At 41.0% G+C, this 22,237-nt stretch overlaps 1 protein-coding gene and 1 long non-coding RNA gene across 2 annotated transcripts in view; one reads left to right on the top strand and one right to left on the bottom strand.

Moving 5' to 3' along the window:
* Positions 1-20,693, top strand: part of mta2 (metastasis associated 1 family, member 2) — a 34,277-nt gene extending 13,584 nt beyond the window's left edge. Inside the window, exons 3-18 of the mRNA XM_034615632.1 lie at positions 3,791-3,884; positions 9,893-10,010; positions 10,307-10,370; positions 10,511-10,628; positions 10,771-10,873; positions 11,520-11,619; positions 14,056-14,244; positions 14,402-14,476; positions 14,585-14,643; positions 14,734-14,834; positions 15,356-15,495; positions 15,614-15,842; positions 15,939-16,028; positions 16,142-16,260; positions 16,556-16,698; positions 17,835-20,693. Of these exons, the coding sequence (XP_034471523.1) occupies positions 3,791-3,884; positions 9,893-10,010; positions 10,307-10,370; positions 10,511-10,628; positions 10,771-10,873; positions 11,520-11,619; positions 14,056-14,244; positions 14,402-14,476; positions 14,585-14,643; positions 14,734-14,834; positions 15,356-15,495; positions 15,614-15,842; positions 15,939-16,028; positions 16,142-16,260; positions 16,556-16,698; positions 17,835-17,988 (1,896 nt within the window). The 3' untranslated portion in view covers positions 17,989-20,693. The remainder of the gene's footprint in view (positions 1-3,790; positions 3,885-9,892; positions 10,011-10,306; positions 10,371-10,510; positions 10,629-10,770; positions 10,874-11,519; positions 11,620-14,055; positions 14,245-14,401; positions 14,477-14,584; positions 14,644-14,733; positions 14,835-15,355; positions 15,496-15,613; positions 15,843-15,938; positions 16,029-16,141; positions 16,261-16,555; positions 16,699-17,834) is intronic.
* Positions 1,867-22,237, bottom strand: part of LOC117751747 — a 26,596-nt gene continuing 6,225 nt past the window's right edge. Inside the window, exons 2-3 of the long non-coding RNA XR_004611911.1 lie at positions 17,102-17,108; positions 1,867-1,913 (exon numbers count right to left, since the gene is read on the bottom strand). This is a non-coding gene — a long non-coding RNA (uncharacterized LOC117751747). The remainder of the gene's footprint in view (positions 1,914-17,101; positions 17,109-22,237) is intronic.

Raw genomic sequence — 22,237 nt, 5'->3', positions numbered from 1 at the left:
GACTTGTTGACAACGTATCATGTTAAGTGCAGATATCGACGCCAAATGTTTGAAAGTCAGGACAAAATATAAGCGTCTGTTTAACACCGGTAAAAATTGGTGGAGTCGAGTTGTTGCTGGTCATTGCCAGAGCACTAGCAGCTCCTCAGTTGTTTCTGCTTGCCGTTTTTTTACTACACATAAAAAATCCATGTTACTTCCTGCACGTTCTTGCCTGTGTGTTGACTTGCTAACTTTTGTTGATGCTGGACAATATCAACAAACTCACCACAGTAATCATGGTAATTAAAGATTGAAATGGCACCATTTTCCTATGGTTTACATTGAAACCGACATCCCTGCTTGAGCTTAGGGAAGGCAACATTAGACAAGTACGAACCCAATTTGCATATTTTGCACATCACACAGCCATGCATCTCAATTTTTCATCTGGACTTTGCATTTCACTGAGGTAACTGGGATGATTGGCTATGCTGCTTCTGGGCACTTCCAACTTCCAATTCAGAACCTCAACCTGTAAGTATGTCAGTAAAACCTTTTAGTCTTAGCTTAGTATCAGTTGCCTGTACATAACTACCACCAACAGTAGCCCCCAGCTAACATGTAGCTATTGAAGATAGTGTTCATATAACTTAATCCAGACTCAAATTAAACAGTTATGTCACATGGTTTAAGATGAATTATTATTATTTTTTTAATTGGGGTAGTTTCTATCATATTTCACCAAAATATGCTTGTTAGTTTGTGGACAGTCATAAGATCTCACTTCCTATGCACTATATGCAAATGCACACATACATCATTTTTGGTCACAAAAACATTTCACAATGACAAAGTTAGGTTGTTCCGCATTCATAAGTGGTACTAATGATTGGATTGGATCTCAAATGCTTTCTCAATGACTCGTGGGTGTGTTCACACCTGAACTGGCCACTTGTGTTGGGATCACAAAGGATAAATGTTAATAACAGGTCTGAACTGGACTTTACTAAATCCTCACTAAATCCACTCCAGCCCAGAGTGATCTGAAACTATGGAATTCTGTACACCTCCATAACAATCAGATGAACATTAACTTTTAATCAGCAACCCATGTTCATATAATTTAGTTAACTTAATTGTGTTTAATTCAATTTTGTTGACTCTGTGTGGGCTCCAGGCTACTTGTATACTTAGTCATTAGTACTGTGATCATCAAACCCCCTGTTGAATGTTTCTCCTTTATATTTATCTGAAGGTTCACATAGATGTCTGTAATGAAACTATATAATGTTCCCATAATGGTGAATCTGGTGTGATTTACAGATTATCTGAGTGTTGTGATGGAGCTTGTGTTTGTGTTCCTGCTGTCTTCACAGTAGAGAGACAGTCAGTGGAGCAAATTATCACTGGGTGGGTGTCGGGCTTCACTCAGGTGTCAGCCTGAACAACACAGCAGTCAGCAGCATCAGTAAAGTGTCGGGGTACTATCAACGGGAACAAGAATGTGGATGACCAGTGTGTCACTTTCTGTTCTCAGAGCTCTTACACCATCTGAATTAAGGTTTAGTGTGTAAGATTTAGGTGAAAGGGATCTATTGGCAGAAATGACGCTTTTATCCAAAGAGACTTACAATAAGTCGCTTATATATTTAATTTAAAATAATATTTTCTTTACCCGCCTTGCATGGGCCCTTTATATTTAAATACTTTATATTTACATTGGGAGTGAGTCCTTTCTACGGAGGCCGCCATGTTGTTTTTTTTACAGCAGTGCAAACTGGACAAACTAAACACCTTATGAGTTTTTATGACTGAAGGCTACCACAGGTTCTCTTTCATGTTTGGAAAGGGAGGATGAGGTGAGGGGTATTCAGCTGCAACATGCACCTTCACCACTAGATTTCGCTAAATTCTTCACACTGAACCTTTAACTTCAGTATACAAAAGAAAATATTTACCCCAACACACGACAGCACATGACCTGGGCTGTGTACAATAGGGGCTCTGGCTGTTTTGTGCACTATACTGTATATACTCCGGTTATGGATGGTGTTTCATGCTATAAATAATCAGTAGTTTCTGGTGTTATCTAAGGTTTAATGCAGTTGCACTGTTTTACCAGTTGATATGAAAACTTTTCTCAAACTGGTTTCTGAGCTGTTTCTTGAGAACAAAAGTAAGTTACTTTGTAAGATCAGTACAGAATACTCAGTGTAAGAAAAATGTCTTCAAATTAAAGTGTATATTAATTTTCTAGTGGCCCCAGAAATCAAAATACAGCTTGAGACTTAGCATAATGGCCATCCTTTATAGCTACATTTTGCAACTATTTCTTTACTTTAAATGGCTTAAAATCCATTTTAACGATACACTTACTTGTAATAAACAGAATGATGCCTTTTTCTGGGCCCTTGTTACTATCATTTGTTAACAGTTCACTGTCACTAAGCTATTTACCAGATTAATTCAAAACCGCTCCATCACATGATTCTAGAAAATTATAGACCCATCTCAAAACTACCTTTTATCCCTAAAATACTTGAAAAGATTGTGGCTAAGCAACCCCTTGCCCCTGTTGAAGGAAATGCCATTTTTTTTTAAAGTTGACGCTTTTATCCAAAGTGACTTACAATAAGTTACCTATTCATGAACTATGATGCTGACATGTGTTCCATCCCTGTATTGCTCGATTTGCATCTTTTGATACGATTGACCACTGCATCTTATTAGTTAGAATAAGGAATTGGGTGGGTGTGTCAGGTACGGCTCCGAGTTGGATCAAGTCCTATCTTACAGATAGAAACTTCTGTGTGTCCTGTAATAGTCATATTACAAGTTCAAGTATGGAGTTCCAGAAGGGTCAAATTTAGGCTTTACAGAATCTAGCTGCCACGCTTATTTACCAGAGTTAACAGGTTTGAACATATCACCCCGGTTTTAGCCTCTTTACACTGGCTTCCAATACATTTTAGAATTTATTTGATGGTACTGTTTAATACCTATAAGGCACTGCATGGGCTGACTCTACAACATATTGTTGGACCTCTTATCCCTGTATAACCCTATTAGCACTTTGAGATCCCCTGGCATCTATGTTCAAAACCAATTTTTTTTCGTATTGTTTTCCCCGATTTTACCTGAGGTCCGTTTTTATTCTTCCTATTCTTTTATTCTTTGTACTGTTCTTACTTCATTTTATTCTGTCTTTTTCTTTGTGTTTTGTCTGATCTGTGAAGCACGTTCACGTAAGTTCTATATGAATAAATAAATATTATTATTTCATTCACAAGCCGTAACATGAGCACAGGGTAGGTACCATTTCCTGTGAGACGTATCCCACAGAGATGTGTCAGAGGCTCCAACTGGCAGAATCATGCCCAGGAAGTTCTACATAAATCCCAAAATTTAGATCAGTTAAAAAGACTTAATAGTCATATAAGCTAGTGTTTTAATGATTTTTTTTTTTTTTGGACATTTGAGTTCAGTGAGTGGTAGGTGTAGACATGGAGGGTAGATTGCCTTGTTTTTAACTACAATATATCAGAATGGTTCAAATGATATAATGGTAAAAATCAGAACTGAAGAAAAGCCAAACTGACTTTGGATCCAATAATGTCAATGAAACTGAGCCCTCGTAAACTTTCCAGGGCCTCTGAAAAAGCAGTGAATTTACCAGCATGGCTGAGGAGTTGGAGAAATGAGTAGTTGCTCCAAAAGCTCAGGCTTTTTTCCCGGGACAATATCAAAGGTAGTAAAACCAGTGATTCATTGCGGTGCTAACTTTTAACCACTGACTCTCCATTTACAGACAGCCAATGGAAATGTGGAGGCAAAGGTGGTGTGTCTGTTCAGGAGGCGAGACATCTCCGGCAACCTCAACACTCTGGCTGACAGCAATGCACGTGAGTAGCAACCTCAGAGCTCAAGCCTCCTTCTTCTTCTTTGCTCGGCCCACTGGCGGGTGGCCCACAAGCCTCCTCCTTATCTTTTGTTTATTGGCGGGTGGCAACCAACGTCAAGGTGCATTACCACCATATACTGGATCTGGTTCTTCTTCTTCTACTCACAACGATTTCACTTCATATCTACCCTTGTTTTGTACAGCTTGAGAGGAGGTAGGATATAGCTCACTGCCTTTAATGAACCTGTTCCTCATTGTGTTTCCTATAAAAGCTTCAAATTACCTCTTCAGCTTTTATGATTGAAATTTTACCAAGGCCTGTTTCAGGGTTAATATAAGACCGTCGCTTTGCATTTAAATTGATTTAGTTTTTTTTTAGATATATTAAATTGATTTCTGGAACAGGGAGATGACCACAGTAGATGGGTTAATACACCTTGACGTTGGCTGCCACCTGCCAATAAACCGAAACAAAGAAGGCTCAGTGCTTAAAGGATAGTTTGGAAAAAGCTTTTATTAAATGGACTTGTTAGAAAATAAATTGTGTTTATAATAATTGTTATGCTAATGGGTGTATGCTTGTCCTGTGGTAATGCTGGTTGCAGCTTTGAGCCACGGCAAGTAAAAGACTCCGTCCACACTGCTCCACACTGGGCTGTTCATCTGGTCAATCGAAGTTCACTGAAGCAGGACTGTAGAATCAGTGTTTTACACTGAGTTTTGCACTGTAACATTTCATATTTTAGGCTAAATGATAGCAACTTTTGTAAAAATATGAGATGATGCACTTTTTCATGATGATTGGACACAGATGTAGTGACTAGTCAGCACTTGGATCGGTTCAAAGAAAAAGTTTGAAATATATAAAAGTTTTATATGAAGTCCTTATTTGGCGGGGCGACCTTGGTCTGGAGCCCCGATGAAAGTTAAAACATTATTAGTTAGGGGGGAAGATATCAAATATCGGGAGCCAGAAAGGGGGCAAAAACTGAGACGTTTGGACACCATGCAATCATGTCCGTCGTGTTTATTGGTCACAAACTGCTACTAGCGGTGAAGGCAAAGTGTAGTAAACGCTCACCCTTTCACCTCGTTAACGATCCAAGAGAAGAAATACCTAAAGTTACTGTTCACCATTGTTTATTCTTGTTCATGGTATTTTTTTTTTGTTAAGCGGCCTTCAGTCATGACCTCCGTAGAATTGTGTCTGGCCTTTTTCTGGAGGTTGCTTTTCACACAGCAGGAGGTTCTCCTTCTCAGACGCGTTGATAACAACACAGAAATCTCCAGAGTGTTGAGATGAGGGGTGGTGCAGCAGGCAGAGGCCGGATATAACATATTAATTCTGCTGCGGAGATCACATGTTTTTGTTTACAGCACATCGACACCATTGTAGGCCCTTATCACCAAAAGCTCTCTTGACGTCTTCCTCAGTGTCTTCTACATGTAGCACCGCTTTTTCCTGCTGTGTTCTCACATCAGCTCCGGAGTTTCTGTGGATTTGATATGAGGGGGCTTGCTGGAAAAAGTCAGCAGAAACTCAGGAGGCTCCCAGTAAGGCATTTGCATTCACACATACAGCCCCTCCCTGGAAAATGTCTGGAGCATCTCTGGAGCTCAGTGCATGTATGAAAGCACCTTAAGTAAGCAACCTACTACACAGTAGATGAACTGCGTTCTGTTTACACTGGCACACACATGCCCAGTGTACCTGAATGTTCATGTTACGTTCCTCTATGCATGTTAGTATGGATGGGCAGTATTACTGATATGGAGCAAAACCACTCATGTAGACAGAGATAATTTTAGTTTTAAAATGTATTAGTATGGATGTAGCCTAACTGATGCCTGGGAATATGTCAGGGTCATTTCAAAATTATCACACAAATGCATACACCACCGATAACAATAATGATAAATAAATTATTATTTTCTTATTCCTTTCAACCTTTGTATCAATAACATCATCTCATAATGTCTCAGTACATTGTTCCTGCCCTGCTCTACTCTGATCAGCCTCTGAGCCCTTTCTGTGTCTTGTGTGTGATCAGAGAGCCAAGGAGGTGGGAGGGTGGAGGTAGTGGGGTGGTGCTAATGGGATGCAGACTACTGAAAGCCTGATCACATTGACTCATTACCCCCACCCCAACACCATAACCCACTTCCCCTCCCTACTCTTGGGGCTGCAGTACTTCAGACAAAGACATCTACATACACACACACACACACCCACATACATACATACACACACGCACACACAAAATGGACGATTAAATGAAAATTTGGACTAATTGACTGATCTAAAAATTAAAAAACAGTCATTGATTTAAAATTTAATCAAGATCAGGGGATCTGTGGGTAAAAATGTCATATTGGTTATTTTGGCTAACATTATTCAAGTTGGTACCGGCAGTCTTTTTACCTTGCGCAGTAGCATCAACATACGCATTGCTCTGGTTATATGGCTTCTTATTCTTACAGCCTACGTACAACCACATTTGAATTCTCTACATCAAGATACTGCCAAAGTCTGCTGGTGTGAGCAGTTGTCATCTGTCCCAGTTAGCACCTTTACAGCATCCGGGCATTAGCATGGGGGCTTCTGTCTGCCAGGGCACCAGCAAGAAGTGGGTGGCTGCCAACATTTGAGACAGTCAACCATCAGTGTACACTGAAAGAAATACATTTGTTTAATGAACTAGTGTTTCTGGTGCTGACCAGTGAGGGTAACATTTAAGCAAACAAGAAAGGCTTTCTGGAAGAAATATGTTATGAACTACTTCTACCAGTATTAATAAAATAGGTAAAACGAACAAACCTGGCAGAAATGCGTTTTAGGATGGAACTTAAAAGATGGCAATGGCTCTCAGTGTAACTTCCGCGGACAAGTCATTCCAGAGGTCTTCCGTTCTGAGCCCTGACTGCAAAGCGCTCTTTCCATTTATGTTTTTCGGCTGGTCTCTGTAACAGTGAGGATCATACGCTATGCAAATGTTCATACCGGATCCAAAGGTCTAAAATATAATCGGGAGCCAAGCTATGGGGTGCTAAAGGTAACCATCAACAATATCAACATCAATCCTAAAAGACCCAGGGAGCCAATGAAATGTGGTTAAAATATGAGTAATATGATTGATATCTTTTTAAAAAGATTAAGCAGTTGATTTAGATTGTATTGTTCTTTGTGGACTTCAACTACTGAACACCTAACATATCAGAAATCGAAATTTAAGAATTTTCAAAATGACTTAGGCTGTGTCCGCTGCTCTGGTTTATAGCTTTCAATGAATATGCCAATAAAGACATGCTGGTGGCTAACAGCCAAAGACACGGCCATCAGACACAAAAGCTGGTTCGACTTTGGTCAAAGTACATTTCAACTAGCTGGCAAGATGCTGCATGGAATACATGCCAACTCACCTTCCTGTTAGATTAGTTTATAATGTGAATAGTGCAATTTCATTGTTTACATTGCAATCATGGAGAAGAAATTTAAATAGCTTTCTCCACGATAACTCTTGAGAGTTTTTAAATCCTTCCTTATATTAGTCAGTGTTTTGGTTCCTCTAAATCCTTCATTCTAATGGGTCTGGTATATTTGTGGAATAATGTAGTCATCAGACCACTGACAAGGTAATTAACATGTACCGTTTGAATTCAGTGCTGTTTTTCGTATTAATATACAAGAACATTTTCAGGATTTTACAAAATGATTGTCATCTTTTAACATCTGTTGTTACACAATGTCTCAATATTGTGTAACATTCCATTGATTCGTGAGCCAGATTAAGTAATTTGCGAGAGCAAACTTTGTAATGCAACAATCCATGCATGTAAATAATTCCTTTGAGAGCATGGTTTTTCCTGCGCACAAATAAGACACCTGCTGAGCACTGTAGGAAGCACAAAACATCTGCTGACAGTTAAACTGGAGACTGATTAAGGTCTGAGCTCTAAATTAAGGTGATCATGTATTTTCTTATTTGGAGCAGTTTGAATATGCACTTCTGTTCTGCATCATACTCTGGGCCTGCTGGGAAAAACTTGGGAGAAAACAGTCAGTTTGCTAGCTTGACTGTAACGTCAGGTAGACATGAGCTGGACCAGGCTAGTCTGGAGGGAGATGTTTCCATGCTAACTTATACTTTACTTATACCTTGATAGGAAAGTAGTCTGACTTAAGCCGGAAGTAAACCTGGTCCTACATGGCAGTCTTGCTTTGTGAAACACTCCTCAGGTCTGGCTTAGATCGTAATGATCCTGTGCGAGTCATGAGGAGGTGAACAGGCACCTTCTCTCTGCTGCTGCTCATTTGCAATAAACCTCGCTTTATCTGCCTCGCGGTTTTTCATCTGTGCTCCCCTCCTCTTCTTCCTCCTTCTGCACTCGCATCAATTCTTTGTGCAGAACAAAAGGCCCTTGATCTGTCCCTGAGGGCCACGGAAGGGGTTAATTCTGACTTGCGTCTTTGTCAGAGCAAATAGTGTGTGTGTGTGTGTGTGTGTGTGTGTGTGTGTGTGTGTGTGTGTGTGTGTGTGTGTGTGTGTGTGTGTGTGTGTGTGTGTGTGTGTGTGTGTGTGTGTGTGTGTGTGTGTGTGTTACTGTTATACTGTGTGCGCTTTAAGTCAATAAGATTGTGTTTGTGTGCATGTTTGTGTTGGGGATACATGTTAGGGGGGGGAGGGGGGATGGGCGCCTCAGGTTTGGTACACAGGGTTTCCTACTTTGTCTGGCAGGGACTAGCCGGACAGGAGGAGGAGGGGGGAGGGGAGTTGAGAGGTTAACAGAAAAGGGGTGTGGCTAAAGTTACAGTCCCTCTCTCTCTCACTATCTCTCTCTCTCTCTCTCTCCCTCCTTGCCCTCACTGACAGGGTTTCCTGTGGCTGAGTGCAGGGGCGGAGTCCACAGAGATGGAGTGATATAGTCCCTCCCCTCCAGCTTGCAACAAATTACCCGCCTGAAATTGGGAATGTAGAATCTAGTGGCTGGGCGCACACGCACACGCACACGCACACACACACACACACACACATTAACACACAGATAGGTGCCTGTGGCTTAAATTATTTCACGTTTCTTCATGCCTTAATTAGTGTGAGAGTAGCATTATATCACCGTAAGGCCATTAATAACCGCGTGGGTGGCGCTGCATTGTGGTGGATGGAACAGTTGAAGTGCACTAAAACGCTTTACTTTTTTAATTCAAGAATTCACACCAGAGAGCTCACAGGCCCAATATTCTCTCTGATAAATTGACGACCTTTTAGCTTTTACCAACTGTATCTTCATAAACTGCCCTTGTATTTCGTAATGAAGAAACACAAATCCCCCATGTAACTGTGCAGCCATGTTTTAAACAGTCTTAAATATTTTTTGGAACAACAATCGATCTATATGGTACTTAAAAAATGTAATGGACAAGTCTACACAGACTACAGTATATGTATTACCAGGATATATTTGTGACTGTTGTTGTTTTGGTCTTTCTATGGGAAAAATCCCTATCTCATAGTATTATAAATATCTTTTTTAAAACCCCATAATCTTATTGATCTGTGTGGAATTCATCCTCTCTGCCGTAAATGAACATTATGAGACTTTCATTGTGGTTACTTTGTAAATATACATAATAAATTATGATTCTGTACAGGGGCAAAATCTGAATTGTTACAATAATTAAATATGTTGAGGAAAGAGGTTTTGACCCTTTCACACCTGGTGGATGACTCCAGAAGTTTTACTGACCAAAAATCTGTTCTGAAAGCTTTTGTAAACCTGCTGGAGTTGAACTAAGAAGCTGCTTCATGTCCCGTGGCCACTAGGGGGCCACTATATGAGCAGATTGGGTCAAACACACCAAATACATTTTGAGCATATTTTTTTGTCTACCTGGCACGGGAAGAAAATCAGTTTTAGACTTAAGCCTACAGGACATTTTAGAATCCTGTGAATCCGTTTATATGTATGATGGCTGTGTGTAACGTCATGCGATGATGTTTGTCTTTGTAGGAGAATTTGAAGAGGAGTCGAAGCAACCAGTGCTGTCTGAACAACAGAAACACCAACTCAAGCACAGAGAGCTCTTCTTGTCTCGACAGTTTGAATCTCTACCTGCTACCCACATACGGTATGTGTTCACAGGAGCCTCTGACACTGCTGCACTTTGTTCTCAACCCTGACACCTCCAATGCACAGCCGTTATGACATTGATATGTTGTGTCCCAGCACAGGTCATCCCATTTCCTTTCTAGGAGGAGTTGTCCCTCCTTTTTTAGCTCTCAATAAAATGAAGTGCAGCTTTCTATACTGGCTGCAAATATTGTAGTATACAATATAATTTATTAAACCTTGTTTTTGTGGAAAGTCTTGTCATCATTGTCTCGGACATCCTGGTTTCTAAATGTCTCCTCACTGTCTCCTCAGAGGGAAATGTAATGTCACCCTCCTCAATGAAACAGATGTTTTGGTTGGCTACCTGGAGAAGGAGGTAAGAAAACATCCGTCACTTAGGGCACCCACTTATTTTTATTTTGTCCTGCCACAATACGAATACATAGACACTGTGGAAAAACTGCAGGAACACCGTTGTTTGGCACGCAGCTGTAATATGTTGTAATTTCTGTGCAGGATTGTTTCTTCTACTCGTTGGTGTTCGACCCTCTCCAGAAGACTCTGTTGGCAGATCAGGGCGAGATCCGTGTGGGCTCCAAGTACCAGGCAGAGATCCCTGACAAGCTAGCTGAGGGTGAGTGGAGATAGAAAGCAGACAAATGTTTCCTGAATTACTACGTACACCCATAAAAAGAGTAGTGAGACCATAAACAGTAAAGAGTGGATTTTCCTGAGTGTCCAGTAGATGATGTTGAAACAAGTTCCTCCTCTTTCAGGTGAATCCGATAACCGGATGCAGGAGAAGCTGGAGACCAAGGTGTGGGACCCCAACAACCAGCTCAAAGACCCCCAGATCGACCAGTTTCTGGTGGTGGCAAGGTAATGCTCCCCTGCCATCTGTCACCCAGTTGCTGCATCTTCATTTCTAGATCCTGTTGCCATGACAATGTCTGGCTCTACCATCAGCAGGGCAGATTTCTAGAAAAAAATCCAAGATATATAAATCCCAAAATATATACATTTCACAGTTGATAACATGCAACATAATTTGTGGGAGGATAACCTAAGATTTTAAACATGTTGTATTATTACACACATGCGTTTTTTAGGGCATATAAACATTTCGGAGGACCCCAATTTGCCCCTGACTGCTGTGCCAACACTATATGACTGATGTATGTGTGTGTGGTAAAACCTGACTGTAAAGTGCTTTGAGTTGTCATCTAGACTATACAAGTGCTATATAAATACAGACCATTTACCAGAAATGCGTTAGAATATGTATAACAGACAGTGCTTGATGGTATGGTGCATCACGTTTGTTTTATTAAAATCTATAGGGTTAATTTTGGAAGGAATCACCCAGCTGTCCACAAATTGTTCCACTAGCAAAACACTCCGACTAGTGGTCCTTTACTCAACATTCAGCAGTATCCACATTACTGTTGAAACCGTGGTGGTATTTCCCTGTTCCAATAGTAGAGAAGACCGATCAGTGATGGTAACCAGTAATTGTTTGTTTCAGAGCTGTGGGGACGTTTGCTCGGGCCCTGGACTGCAGCAGCTCCATCCGCCAGCCCAGCCTCCATATGAGTGCAGCAGCAGCCTCCAGAGACATCACACTGGTGAGACCATATTGAAAGTATTTAAAAATAATAATAATATTGTTTATTCATATAGCAGGAATAGGTGACAAGAAGAACATCTTATTCACCGTTTGTTACGTTTTATTTGAAATAGGTACACATGTCACATGTCTTGTGTCATTTCTGCATAGTTAACAACAGTAAAGTCCATATAATAACAGCCAAACTAGTTCATTGACAACATTTGTACATAGTGTAAAATTATACAAATGAAGGCTGGATTACAAACCAGGAACAGCAGGGGTGTTCCTGTGCCCCAGATCGCCCAAAAGCCCCAGGTCCATTCTCTCTTAATTGGATGCACGGAATTTGATCAATAGTAAATTTCTCTAATTGTTTATTTCACCTCCTGAATTATTAATCCCCCCCAAATCTTCAATCATCTTTATAATCTTAATATTTTATCCTGCATGGTGAAGTATACTGTATATTGACAGGTGGTTATTTCTGACAGTTTTGTTTAGGTCTGTGTATTTTACAGTCAAGAAAAAGCAACACTGAGTGATGGGCTGAAAGCACCAGTAACTGGAAACGTTGTTTGTCGCTGAAGTGTTTGTCCGAGAGTCTGTACTGGCTCACTGCAGTTAATGCGTCTTAATTGGTGATGGGTGACATGGTGCGCTCACACTGCTGGCAATATTAGATGTGTTATGGGATACACTTCCTATCTTAACTGGCTCAGACTTACAGATCGCTTTATAGTATGTATATGACATCCTTTTGGGGAATGCCTCATCTACTCTGTCTCCTGACAAAATATGAAGTCGCCAAAGTGTCTCTACACAATCAGTCCTATGATCTTGTCCACAGCGGCTTCAGGTGAAGCTGAGCTTATCCCTCCTGTGGTGACATGATACAGTTTCCTCAAGGGGAGTGCTAATGTCTCCCGTCAAACTTTGATCTCTTACACCAATACAACAGCATTTGATTTGTTTGGCCAACTCAACCAGTCTTGGTTCATAAAAGAAATGCATTTGATTTTGTGATGTGATTGGTTGTTGATATGTGAAACGAGGTAACATAAAAATAGTGCATCAAAGTGTCAACATTTTTATCAAATAATTTTAGTAACATCATCAGTGGGGAGTAGGGTTGGGTACTGAAGTCAGTACTTTTAAGGGTACCGACCAAATTACGGCAGTGGTACCGATTCACATTTTCAGTACACACAGTCAGAACAATGGCGAGTCAATGGCGCAGACACCCAGGGAACCAGGGCACGGACCCAGGGACCGTCGGAGTACGCACAGCCTGGCCACAGCTCCATCAAGGCAGACACCCAGGGAGCCATACACAGCTCCACTATGTTCACTTAAAGTGTTTATTGAAGAAAACTATTCCTAATTATGTGATGAGAGAGAGAGAGAGACAGACAGACAGGTAGGTTCAAATGTGAACGGTACCCAACCCTAGTGGGGAGAGACTCTGATCAGGTGATCTGGTGATATTTAACCATTTTACTGTACTTTTTGGCAACACATTAGCACTATAAACCCAAATGTCTGACTGATCAACAAAGTAACACTAATGGTCAGTTGGCCATGTGTTGAACTTTAGCCATAGGCTCTTTCAAAATGAATTGGCGTGAACAGTTTCTACTATATTATCAGCGGGCTGTGTTTCAAACTTGCCGTCTTCTTCACTCCAGCGACCAACTTTTCAGGCTCTTTTAGAGACTATTCACCTAGCTTTCTGTTAGAGTCTGTAGGTTTGCTTGCAAGTGTGAGGTCGGGCTCTCCCTCCATAGGCACACCTCTAAAAGTTTTCATTTCAACTGACCACACAGCAGCTGACATGGTTGTGAATGAGCGTCTACCTTTCTGTCTCACTGATCATTTTACATGTAAATCTAGCTGAAATCCCAGCTCAGCCGTCGCCTGCCACTTATGTCTGGTGATTTTGTCAGATTACATTGTAGTTATAAAATCAGGATTTTATCAGAGCCAGAACAGCAGTTTGTAAATGGCTGTAGAGGGACTGTTGGTTCACATGCTATCTTAATGGGCCACATCAAAGTCGCTGTTTCAAACTTGTTCCATTGTTAAACAACTGAGACAGAAAAACAAGTCAATGAGAACAGCTTTAGTTTCTTTCCATTTAAAGATGTTATTTGGAGCGGTTTCACAATAGTTTACTACCTAAATTTCGTCCGGGTACTACATTCTCGTGTAGAGCTTCAACAAAAATGTTTTTGGCTCTAGGGCCCTAACAGCCTCCTTTACATTGTACTATTACATTACTGTATTTGGAACAATGACAAAGTGGTCGTTTGGCACATTCCTAGACTCAGAATGTTCAAATAAGTGACGTTGAAATGAAATGACTAATCTCTAATGGCAATATTATTGCCCGATGAGAAGAACTGTCTTGGATGCTGAAGCTCTAATGTTGTCTGTGACTTTTCTCTGCTCTCAGTTCCATGCAATGGACACGCTGCAGAAGAACAGCTATGACCTGGCCAAAGCCATGTCCACCCTCGTCCCTCAGGGAGGTCCAGTGCTCTGCCGTGATGAGATGGAGGAATGGAGCGCCTCAGAGGCCATGTTGTTTGAGGAGGCTCTGGAGAAATACGGGAAAGACTTCAACGACATTCGTCAGGACTTTGTAAGCTCTCCCACTCTAATGTCTCTTACACCATAGATGTGGAAACTTTAATAGTGCTAATAAATCCTGTAAACGTCAGCAATGTGGACTTAATTGAGCTGTATTGTCCACATTCTTTATGTACAATTTGTGTTCAATAGATGTTTTTATTCCACAGTTACCCTGGAAGTCTCTAGCCAGTGTGGTCCAGTTCTACTACATGTGGAAGACTACGGATCGCTACATCCAACAGGTAGGACCTCACCCATCCTTAAAATACCAAGAATCACTGTTTGATGTGGTTTTTAAAATACCTCTTGATCAAGTTTCTCAAAAACCCCAAATGTTATCTCTCAATCAGAAACGACTAAAGGCAGCAGAGGCAGATAGCAAGCTGAAGCAGGTGTACATCCCCACCTAGTGAGTATTACTGTCAACTGCTGCACCACACATCTGCCTTGACTTAGAACTGCTGTCCAAATAACTCTGTCCTCCCCATTTCTTAACCAGCACCAAACCCAACCCCAATCAGATCATGGCTCCTGGAAGCAAGCCTGGCATGAACGGGGCCACTGCCTTTCAGAAAGGACTCAGCTGTGAGAGCTGCCACAGTAAGTACACACGGGATGGGAGATCTGAAGGAAAAAATGGAAACAAGATTCTAGAACAACACTTATCAATATCCTCTTAATATAAGGAAAAAATAATTAGATTTAAGAAATGGTTCTATTTTACTTGGAAAATATATTTCTTTCTATTTTTTTTTTTGTAGTGACACACAATATATCATCATATCGCTGTACTGCTAAACTTGAGTTGCTTTTATTGTCAGTTGTTAAAGATTTGTGCTTTGAGTCCAAGTTTTGATCCGACAAAATGAATGTTCACATCCTGGTATAACTAATGCACACAAGTACATTTCAAAATCAACAGTACACGGACATGGTGTTTTAAGTACCATCATTGGGTGTTTTTTTGTTTTTTTTAAATCCACTCAGTTCGGAGTGTACAATTTTGGAATAAGATGGTTTGAGTTCCACACAATGAAGCGGCAGACTTATTTTTGCACACTCCATCTATAACTACATCTAGAGATGCCCCCCTAACAAAAACTGCCCTGTCTCTAACCCAGCGGCCCAGTCTGCTCAGTGGTATGCTTGGGGGCCTCCCAACATGCAGTGCAGACTATGCGCCTCCTGCTGGATCTACTGGAAGAAGTATGGGGGCCTGAAGACCCCCACACAGCTAGAGGGCGCTGCCAGGGGTGGCTCTGTAAGTCTCTTTTTTTCCAGATCTCATTTAAGATGTTTTATATTGGTTAAAAACATTAAAGAAATAAACTATGCACCCTGAATGCCTCTTGGTCGCTCACTTGTCCTTCTCTGTCCAGGAGTCAGGCCCCCGTGGTCACATGACACGCCAGGAGGTCCAGGGCCTGTCACCGTTCACCCGCAATGAGGGTCGAGCTAAGCTGCTGGCTAAAAACCGCCAGACGTTCATCCTGCAGACCACCAAGCTGACCCGCATCGCTCGGCGGGTGTGTGAGGACATCCTGCAGCCTCGCCGCGCTGCACGGCGACCCTACGCCTCCATCAACTCCAACGCGGTCAAGGCCGAGTGTATGTGCACACAGATTCTCACTTGTTTCCTGATGCAATGTCTAAGTCTAAATGTACTGTAGGTCAGTGAGTGACTGGACATGTTTGTTTGTTCAGGTATGATCAGGCTTCCCAAAGCCACAAAAACACCTCTAAAGACCAAGGTGGTGCCTCGACCGTCACTGGCCACTATAGTGAAGGATTTAGGTAAGAGCACGTCATGAGACCATTCACTCCTTTCTGCAACCCCTTAAATACCAAACAGCTACTCCTGCCTTATCTGTCCTCTAGTCTGATTATTTGTTTTTGTGTCTCTGTAGCCATCTCGGCTCCTCTGAAACTGAAGGCATCCAGAGGACCCCCGACACCCATCAACAGGAACCAGGCCAGCCAGCCTAGAGTGGGCCAAAGCCTCCTGGGAAAGAGGGGCTTTGACAGCGTCAGTATTTCTCACATATACCAGCATTGGTGGCTTATCTTTAGATATTATATGCTCACATAGGCTACAGTAGAACACCCTAACAACAACTTAACTGTGACTGCTGACATTCAACTTCAGCACATTTTCCTCTGCAATTTAATGTGTTTTCAAAGTAAACCTGGCCATATCATTCTAACATCTTCATCCGCCTATCTTTTGTCATTTTCACATAAGCATCTTTACTTACTTGCTGTCTCTTGCGCAAATGAACAACACAAGTGATTAACTATTCTTGTGTTTCATTGGTTCACAGGCTACAGGAGTGCCCTACCCAGCCAATGGGAGGCCGTATACTTCAGGTATGAGGACCACCTCCCAGTCGGTCATCAAGCGGCAGAAGGTCAGCCAGGGCGAAGCTCCCAACCCTGTGGTGTTTGTGGCTACAAAGGACACTAGGTACATTTTGCTGTCTCTGGCAGTAACATAAACTGCGCTGCACCTGCCATCAGTCTATATACACTGACTGTGTTTGCATCGGTGACACTGAATTCAATTGTTGTAGTTTGATGTGATATATACCACCACCATTTACTCTGATTGGTCCGCATGGTCCAACAAACTCACCGGCATATTTGAATTGAGTTGAAGGAACGAACATGGACACATGAACATCTTTCATTTCTTTGTTGCAGTTCTTTTTAGAAAAAGTTAACACCAGAGAAATTGTAAATAAGTTGACCAGAAACCGGAAGACACTCAACACCAGCGTAGAAACTCAAATTCACGAAACAGCAAGACTCACATTCACCTACACACAACTGAATGCTCGGCCCCGTGCGTAGGCTGCGTGCGTGCCTACAGCGTAGCTTCGATGCAGACGCATGAATTGGGCTTTACTAATCATCTCTGCACAGCCAGCAGCCATTTAGCTTGTTTTAGCATTCAGAATGGAAGCAGAGGAAACATCTAACCTGTAACAATATTCTCCATCAAGCACCTGTGAAACTCACTAAGAAACTAGTTGTTTCAAATGTGTTTAATCTGTCCAGTATGTATTAAGAGCTGGAAAATCTGGTCTATTCCAACTTTTGTACTACTTTTCTTTAGCTATGTCCACAGTTTCAATAACATTGTACGCATCAACATAAATTACAGTGAACACAGTGACATCACTAATAAGTATTCCAGCAGGCCGAGAAAAACGAGCAGTTGGGTCATAATCAAGCCTCTAGTTATAACCTGCTCCTGACATGTAGCAGCAACAACAGCAGGTCAACCATCATTCAAACTGTTTGTTTCATGAAAAACTAATGATCCAAAATAAGTCCGTCGCTTATTGAGTTCACTTAATCCTAGACATGCTGTTCTACTACTGTGCCACGGTAATTGGTTGTTTAATGTACAGAAAGTTTATAAACGCATGCACACCCAAATAATAAGCACTAGGGTCTGGACAGACACAACGAAAACCAGAAGATAAGAAATGTCTACACACCAGTTGAGGCTCCCACCAATTTTTTAACTACCTCCGCAGGTATCCAGCTTTCATGTACAGACCATGATGTGTTCTCCTGCTGGTTTCTTTCACCCAGGGCTCTGAGGAAACATCTGACCCAGTCAGAGATGCGTCGGGCAGCGAGAAAACCTCATCTGCTGGTCCGGATCAAGCTGCCGCCACCCCCTCGTTCCCTGGCCATGCCCCTGCTCCCCTCCAGCACCAGCGAACCCATCGTCCTGGAGGACTGAAGGGGACGATGGAAGGGGCGGGGGTCTTTTAACAGGACACGGGGGTCGGGAGGGAGGGAGTTGGGGAGGGTCTGTGCTCAGGCTGTCAAATACAGGCAGCACAGGACGCCATACCAGTAGTTTTTTATTTTCCCTCTTTTCAGTGTCATTTTTCTGTAGTCCTCTGTTACTTCCCAAAAGTTGTTGTGACACGCAAACACACACACGCAAACACACACACACACACACACAAGCACTTACGTGACTGTACATTTCCATCATAATAAACAAATAGACACACATCACCTCACTGAAACTCACTCAATACCTTGGGCTTTGTAGTATTTTATTCCAAATCCTGATGAATTACTTTTCTCCGCTTTTAAATGCCGCCTGGTTTTATTTTTGGTTTTTTTTTTTTTTTAATGTGTAATTTAAATCATATTTCTCATCCTGAAACAATGGTGATGAAGCACACTGTTTTTCCTCCCATGTCGCTATCTTTGTGTAAATATATGCATCATTGAAGGGGTGTGTGCCCACTGTATGTGAGGAGAATGTGTGGGAGGATGGCAATGGGAGACTCAGTGTGGGACAGCTGTAACAGGCAGGAGATCGAATCTGATCTGAGTTGTAGATTTCACTCGTATGAACTGACAACTGCCAGTCGGAGGCTGTGCACCGGCTCTTTTGTCAGGGTGGCAGAGCAGACTTCAGTGTTCGATCCATCTGCCAACGTTTAAGTTTTTAATGAGCCTGTAACTCATCGGCTCTTCCCATCATCCGCCAGGAGCCTGTTGCTGGTGTTCAAGCGGCTCCGGCCTCGCCCCGCTGGCTCATCCCACCTGCATCCTCCATCTTGTGCAAGTCCTTCAGTGTCAAAAAATATTGAGTGGGCACGAAAACAAGTTGAGAAGTGTGAAAGTCTAGGTTTGAGAGTTTGCAGTGGCACGTGCGAGTACAGAACACAGCTGTAGACAAAGTGAGGACAGAATGTAGAGTCTATTACAGGTTTTGAGTTGGCAGGAGATAGTGACAGTATTTTAACAGCAGGAGCTTCTTTGCTCACAGCTTGAAGCTCCACTCAGACAGTGTTGTGGAAGTAGTGCCAGTGTCAGGACTGCAACTCACCATCGTTTTCATTATCGATGATTCTGCTAATTGATTTTTACTGCTGATCAAGTTATCGATCAGGTTATTTCAACAGACGGTCCTAACAGCCACACTTCCTGTCAATGTTCACCATTGATGACATGAAGCATCCAAACTGACAGGTGGAAAATTAGAGCCAGTTGAATGAGAATGCACAAACTGTGGTGGTTGTTGTGATTTATTTTTTCTTTTACTGAGTCGTGATTTTACCAATGTGGTTTTTCTACTGTTCGTAGAGCCTGATGTTAATCCTGGCTCAAATTTGTTTGGTGCTCACTTGATAAGTTTTGTGGCTAATAATCTTCCATACTTGTGTGAACCTTCACAAGGCATCACAGTGGTCATTTTTGAAAGGAAGTGAACATCTCCTGTCACTCGATTGCCAGGCCTTTGGAGCCACCTTTAGACCGTTTGAAGAGAGAAGTACCCGGACTCCTGTTCTCTTCGCCTCACCCCGAGGAGTCTGAGCAGCCAGTCTGGAATCATTGTCTGTAGGAGGGAAGCGTGGTGTGTTTAATGACATTCAGATGATTGTGGTTACCATGAATTTGCACGAGTTACTGTGTGACTTGCGATGCTGAGAGAACACGTTTGGCTTTGAGGTACTATGTTTGAGTCCAAAGTGAAGCCATAATGTTGGAAAAAGGTTGATGTTCTCACCCTGAGCTAATGTTGGACTTTAGCCACAGCATTTCTGAAAATGTAGTGTTTTAATTGGTTTGAATGAAACCGTCGCAGTTATGTTACTGACCAGTTGATGAAAGTCTGTTTAATAAAGCGCAATATGTAAATGTTCGGAAGACAATTAGGGCCAAAAATTTGTTCTTAAAAAATAATTTTTAAAAAAGCAAAGTGAGTGAGGTTGAATGCGTACTTTTTCTCCAGATATTAATTAATTGATTCAGAATTTGTTTTCCCCCCATGGCCTTAATCTTCTGTAAATGTTTGATGATGCGAAGCAGAAGTGATGTTTCTGATTGTGATGAAAGGAGCTGTGTCAACTTGTGCTTTAATTTGCTTTGTTTGTTTTAGTTCCCCCTGTCTGTACCATTATGAAAGGGTAAATACTAAAAGTAAGATGTTAATTGGATAATTATAACTCCTTTGTGTTCCTTAGCCTCAAAACAGCGAGGGGCTACTCTGGTTTTATAAGCAAGTCTGGTCCCAATGTGGGCTTTGTAATATTTCTCCCCCCCAAAAAAAGAAGAACTGAAGTGTTGACTCTGTAGCAAATACTAATCATTGTAAAGAAAAGTGGAAAACTGGCATATTGGAAACTTTTTTTTACAGCTAAAATGTGTATTTTCTCCATTATTGTGGAGATGGCTCTAATAGGCTACTGTACATGTGAAACATTGCTCTCCTTCATTGGGTGGGGGGTGGGGGTGGGGGGGCTGGTCATTTGAACCTAGGGCAACATTCAAAAGGGACAGGGTGTGGATTTTTGTATGGCGGAGAGACAAACATGTTAAAATTAAAAGTTTTTCTCAAGTGTTTTTTATTCCAATGTCTCTGTATCCTTTAATGTATCTTGATAAGAAAAGAAATAAAGATTTTTTTTTTCTTTGTGGTCACATGACGGCTGCTTCTTGACTGAGTTGTAATGGTTCATCAGCTGCTGCTGTAAGGAAACCCTGGTTTAACAGCTGGGTGTCAACGTTCACTACTTCTTTAGTGTGGGTCCGTTTTAATCTGTGTCAATATGGTAAATACGGAAGGATTGCTTTTGCTTTCCTTGTTTCATATTCTTTGATCATAATTTTCCTAGCTTTGTTTATAGTTTAAGAGAAAATACAACTGCTACATTAGAGAAGAACAAAAATATATATATTTTAAAAAATCTCCACAAGACATTTCAAATAGCAGTAGGTATCAGATTTAAGTAGAAATCTTGTAATTATTTTATTACGAGCTGATTGCTGTAAACTGAGGTGGTGCATCAGTAGTTGTGGTTTTACCACTGATACATTAATGGGTGGTTTATAATCCCAATGAAATTTGCATGAGATTGAAATCAATCCCTGGGATTAATTTTATGTGTTTTTGTTTCTACTAGAAAACCATGACATAAACATATCTAAGTATTCTTGCAATCATCACTTAAAGAACTTAATGAAAGACCTCTATATTTGTACTCATTAGTGTACATGAACAGCTTTTAATTAATTAATACGTTTATTGTAACTATTTGACTGAGGTTCATTTCCAGATGTCTGTGATATATACTATACTGAAGACAACCACTAGGGGACGACCGAGGTATTTGGGCTTCACTACCTGGAGCTGTCGTGTTGTCCATCTTTATGATGGTGGAGAAAAACAAGAACAAAACCACTAAGACAGTATTTTATTTATTTGTTCAGTAAAGTTTCTTTATATCAAATAATAATCTTGTATCAAATGTCCAAAAAACATTTCAAGGACTAGGTTCAAACAGCTGACACCATGGACATGAACACACCATGGACATGAATACACACACTATTTTATTTAAAAAAAATAGACAAATAAACAAACAGTTCTGATAAACAAAAATATTACAACAAACAGTATACAAGTAAACATACTAAGTAAATAAATAAATGATAATTAGATAAAGTTACTAATAGGCCTATAGGGTGAATTTGGGTAATGTGCAATTTTGAGTCTGCAACTTATTTTGATTTCTGATTTACACATTAGACCAACATATCATACCTTTCTGTAATCATTAAGATGTTTTCTAACCACATCAGAAGAAATAATAGAGACATCACACTCAGAGGAGACATGGCACAGCTTTTAGTGTTCTTTGTGCCTGCATTTGGTCATATGGGACAGATCACCTGGTAATCTGGGACACTTGTATTAGTCTTTAAAATAAGCCTAAATCACCTTTCTGTATGCATGTTAAGCTCAATATTATCAATTTAAAAAAGCGTTATTCTAAAAGGACAGAAAGTTGAATAAGAAAATGGATATGATTCATAGAAATGTCATTTCATATTGACACATACAAATACTATTTTAAAAAACCTATCCTTAGTAAAGAAACTGTAAATTAATATAAAACATTCCATTAAAGGTGTATCACTTTAAAAAAAATTATAAATTAAGATTCAATCAATAGCAAGCAACA

Source organism: Hippoglossus hippoglossus, chromosome 18 (assembly GCF_009819705.1).
Source record: "Hippoglossus hippoglossus isolate fHipHip1 chromosome 18, fHipHip1.pri, whole genome shotgun sequence".
Classification (NCBI taxonomy): Eukaryota; Metazoa; Chordata; class Actinopteri; order Pleuronectiformes; family Pleuronectidae; genus Hippoglossus; species Hippoglossus hippoglossus.
The sequence above is the reverse complement of the archived record's forward strand: the minus strand, read 5'-3'. Positions and strand labels throughout refer to the sequence as shown.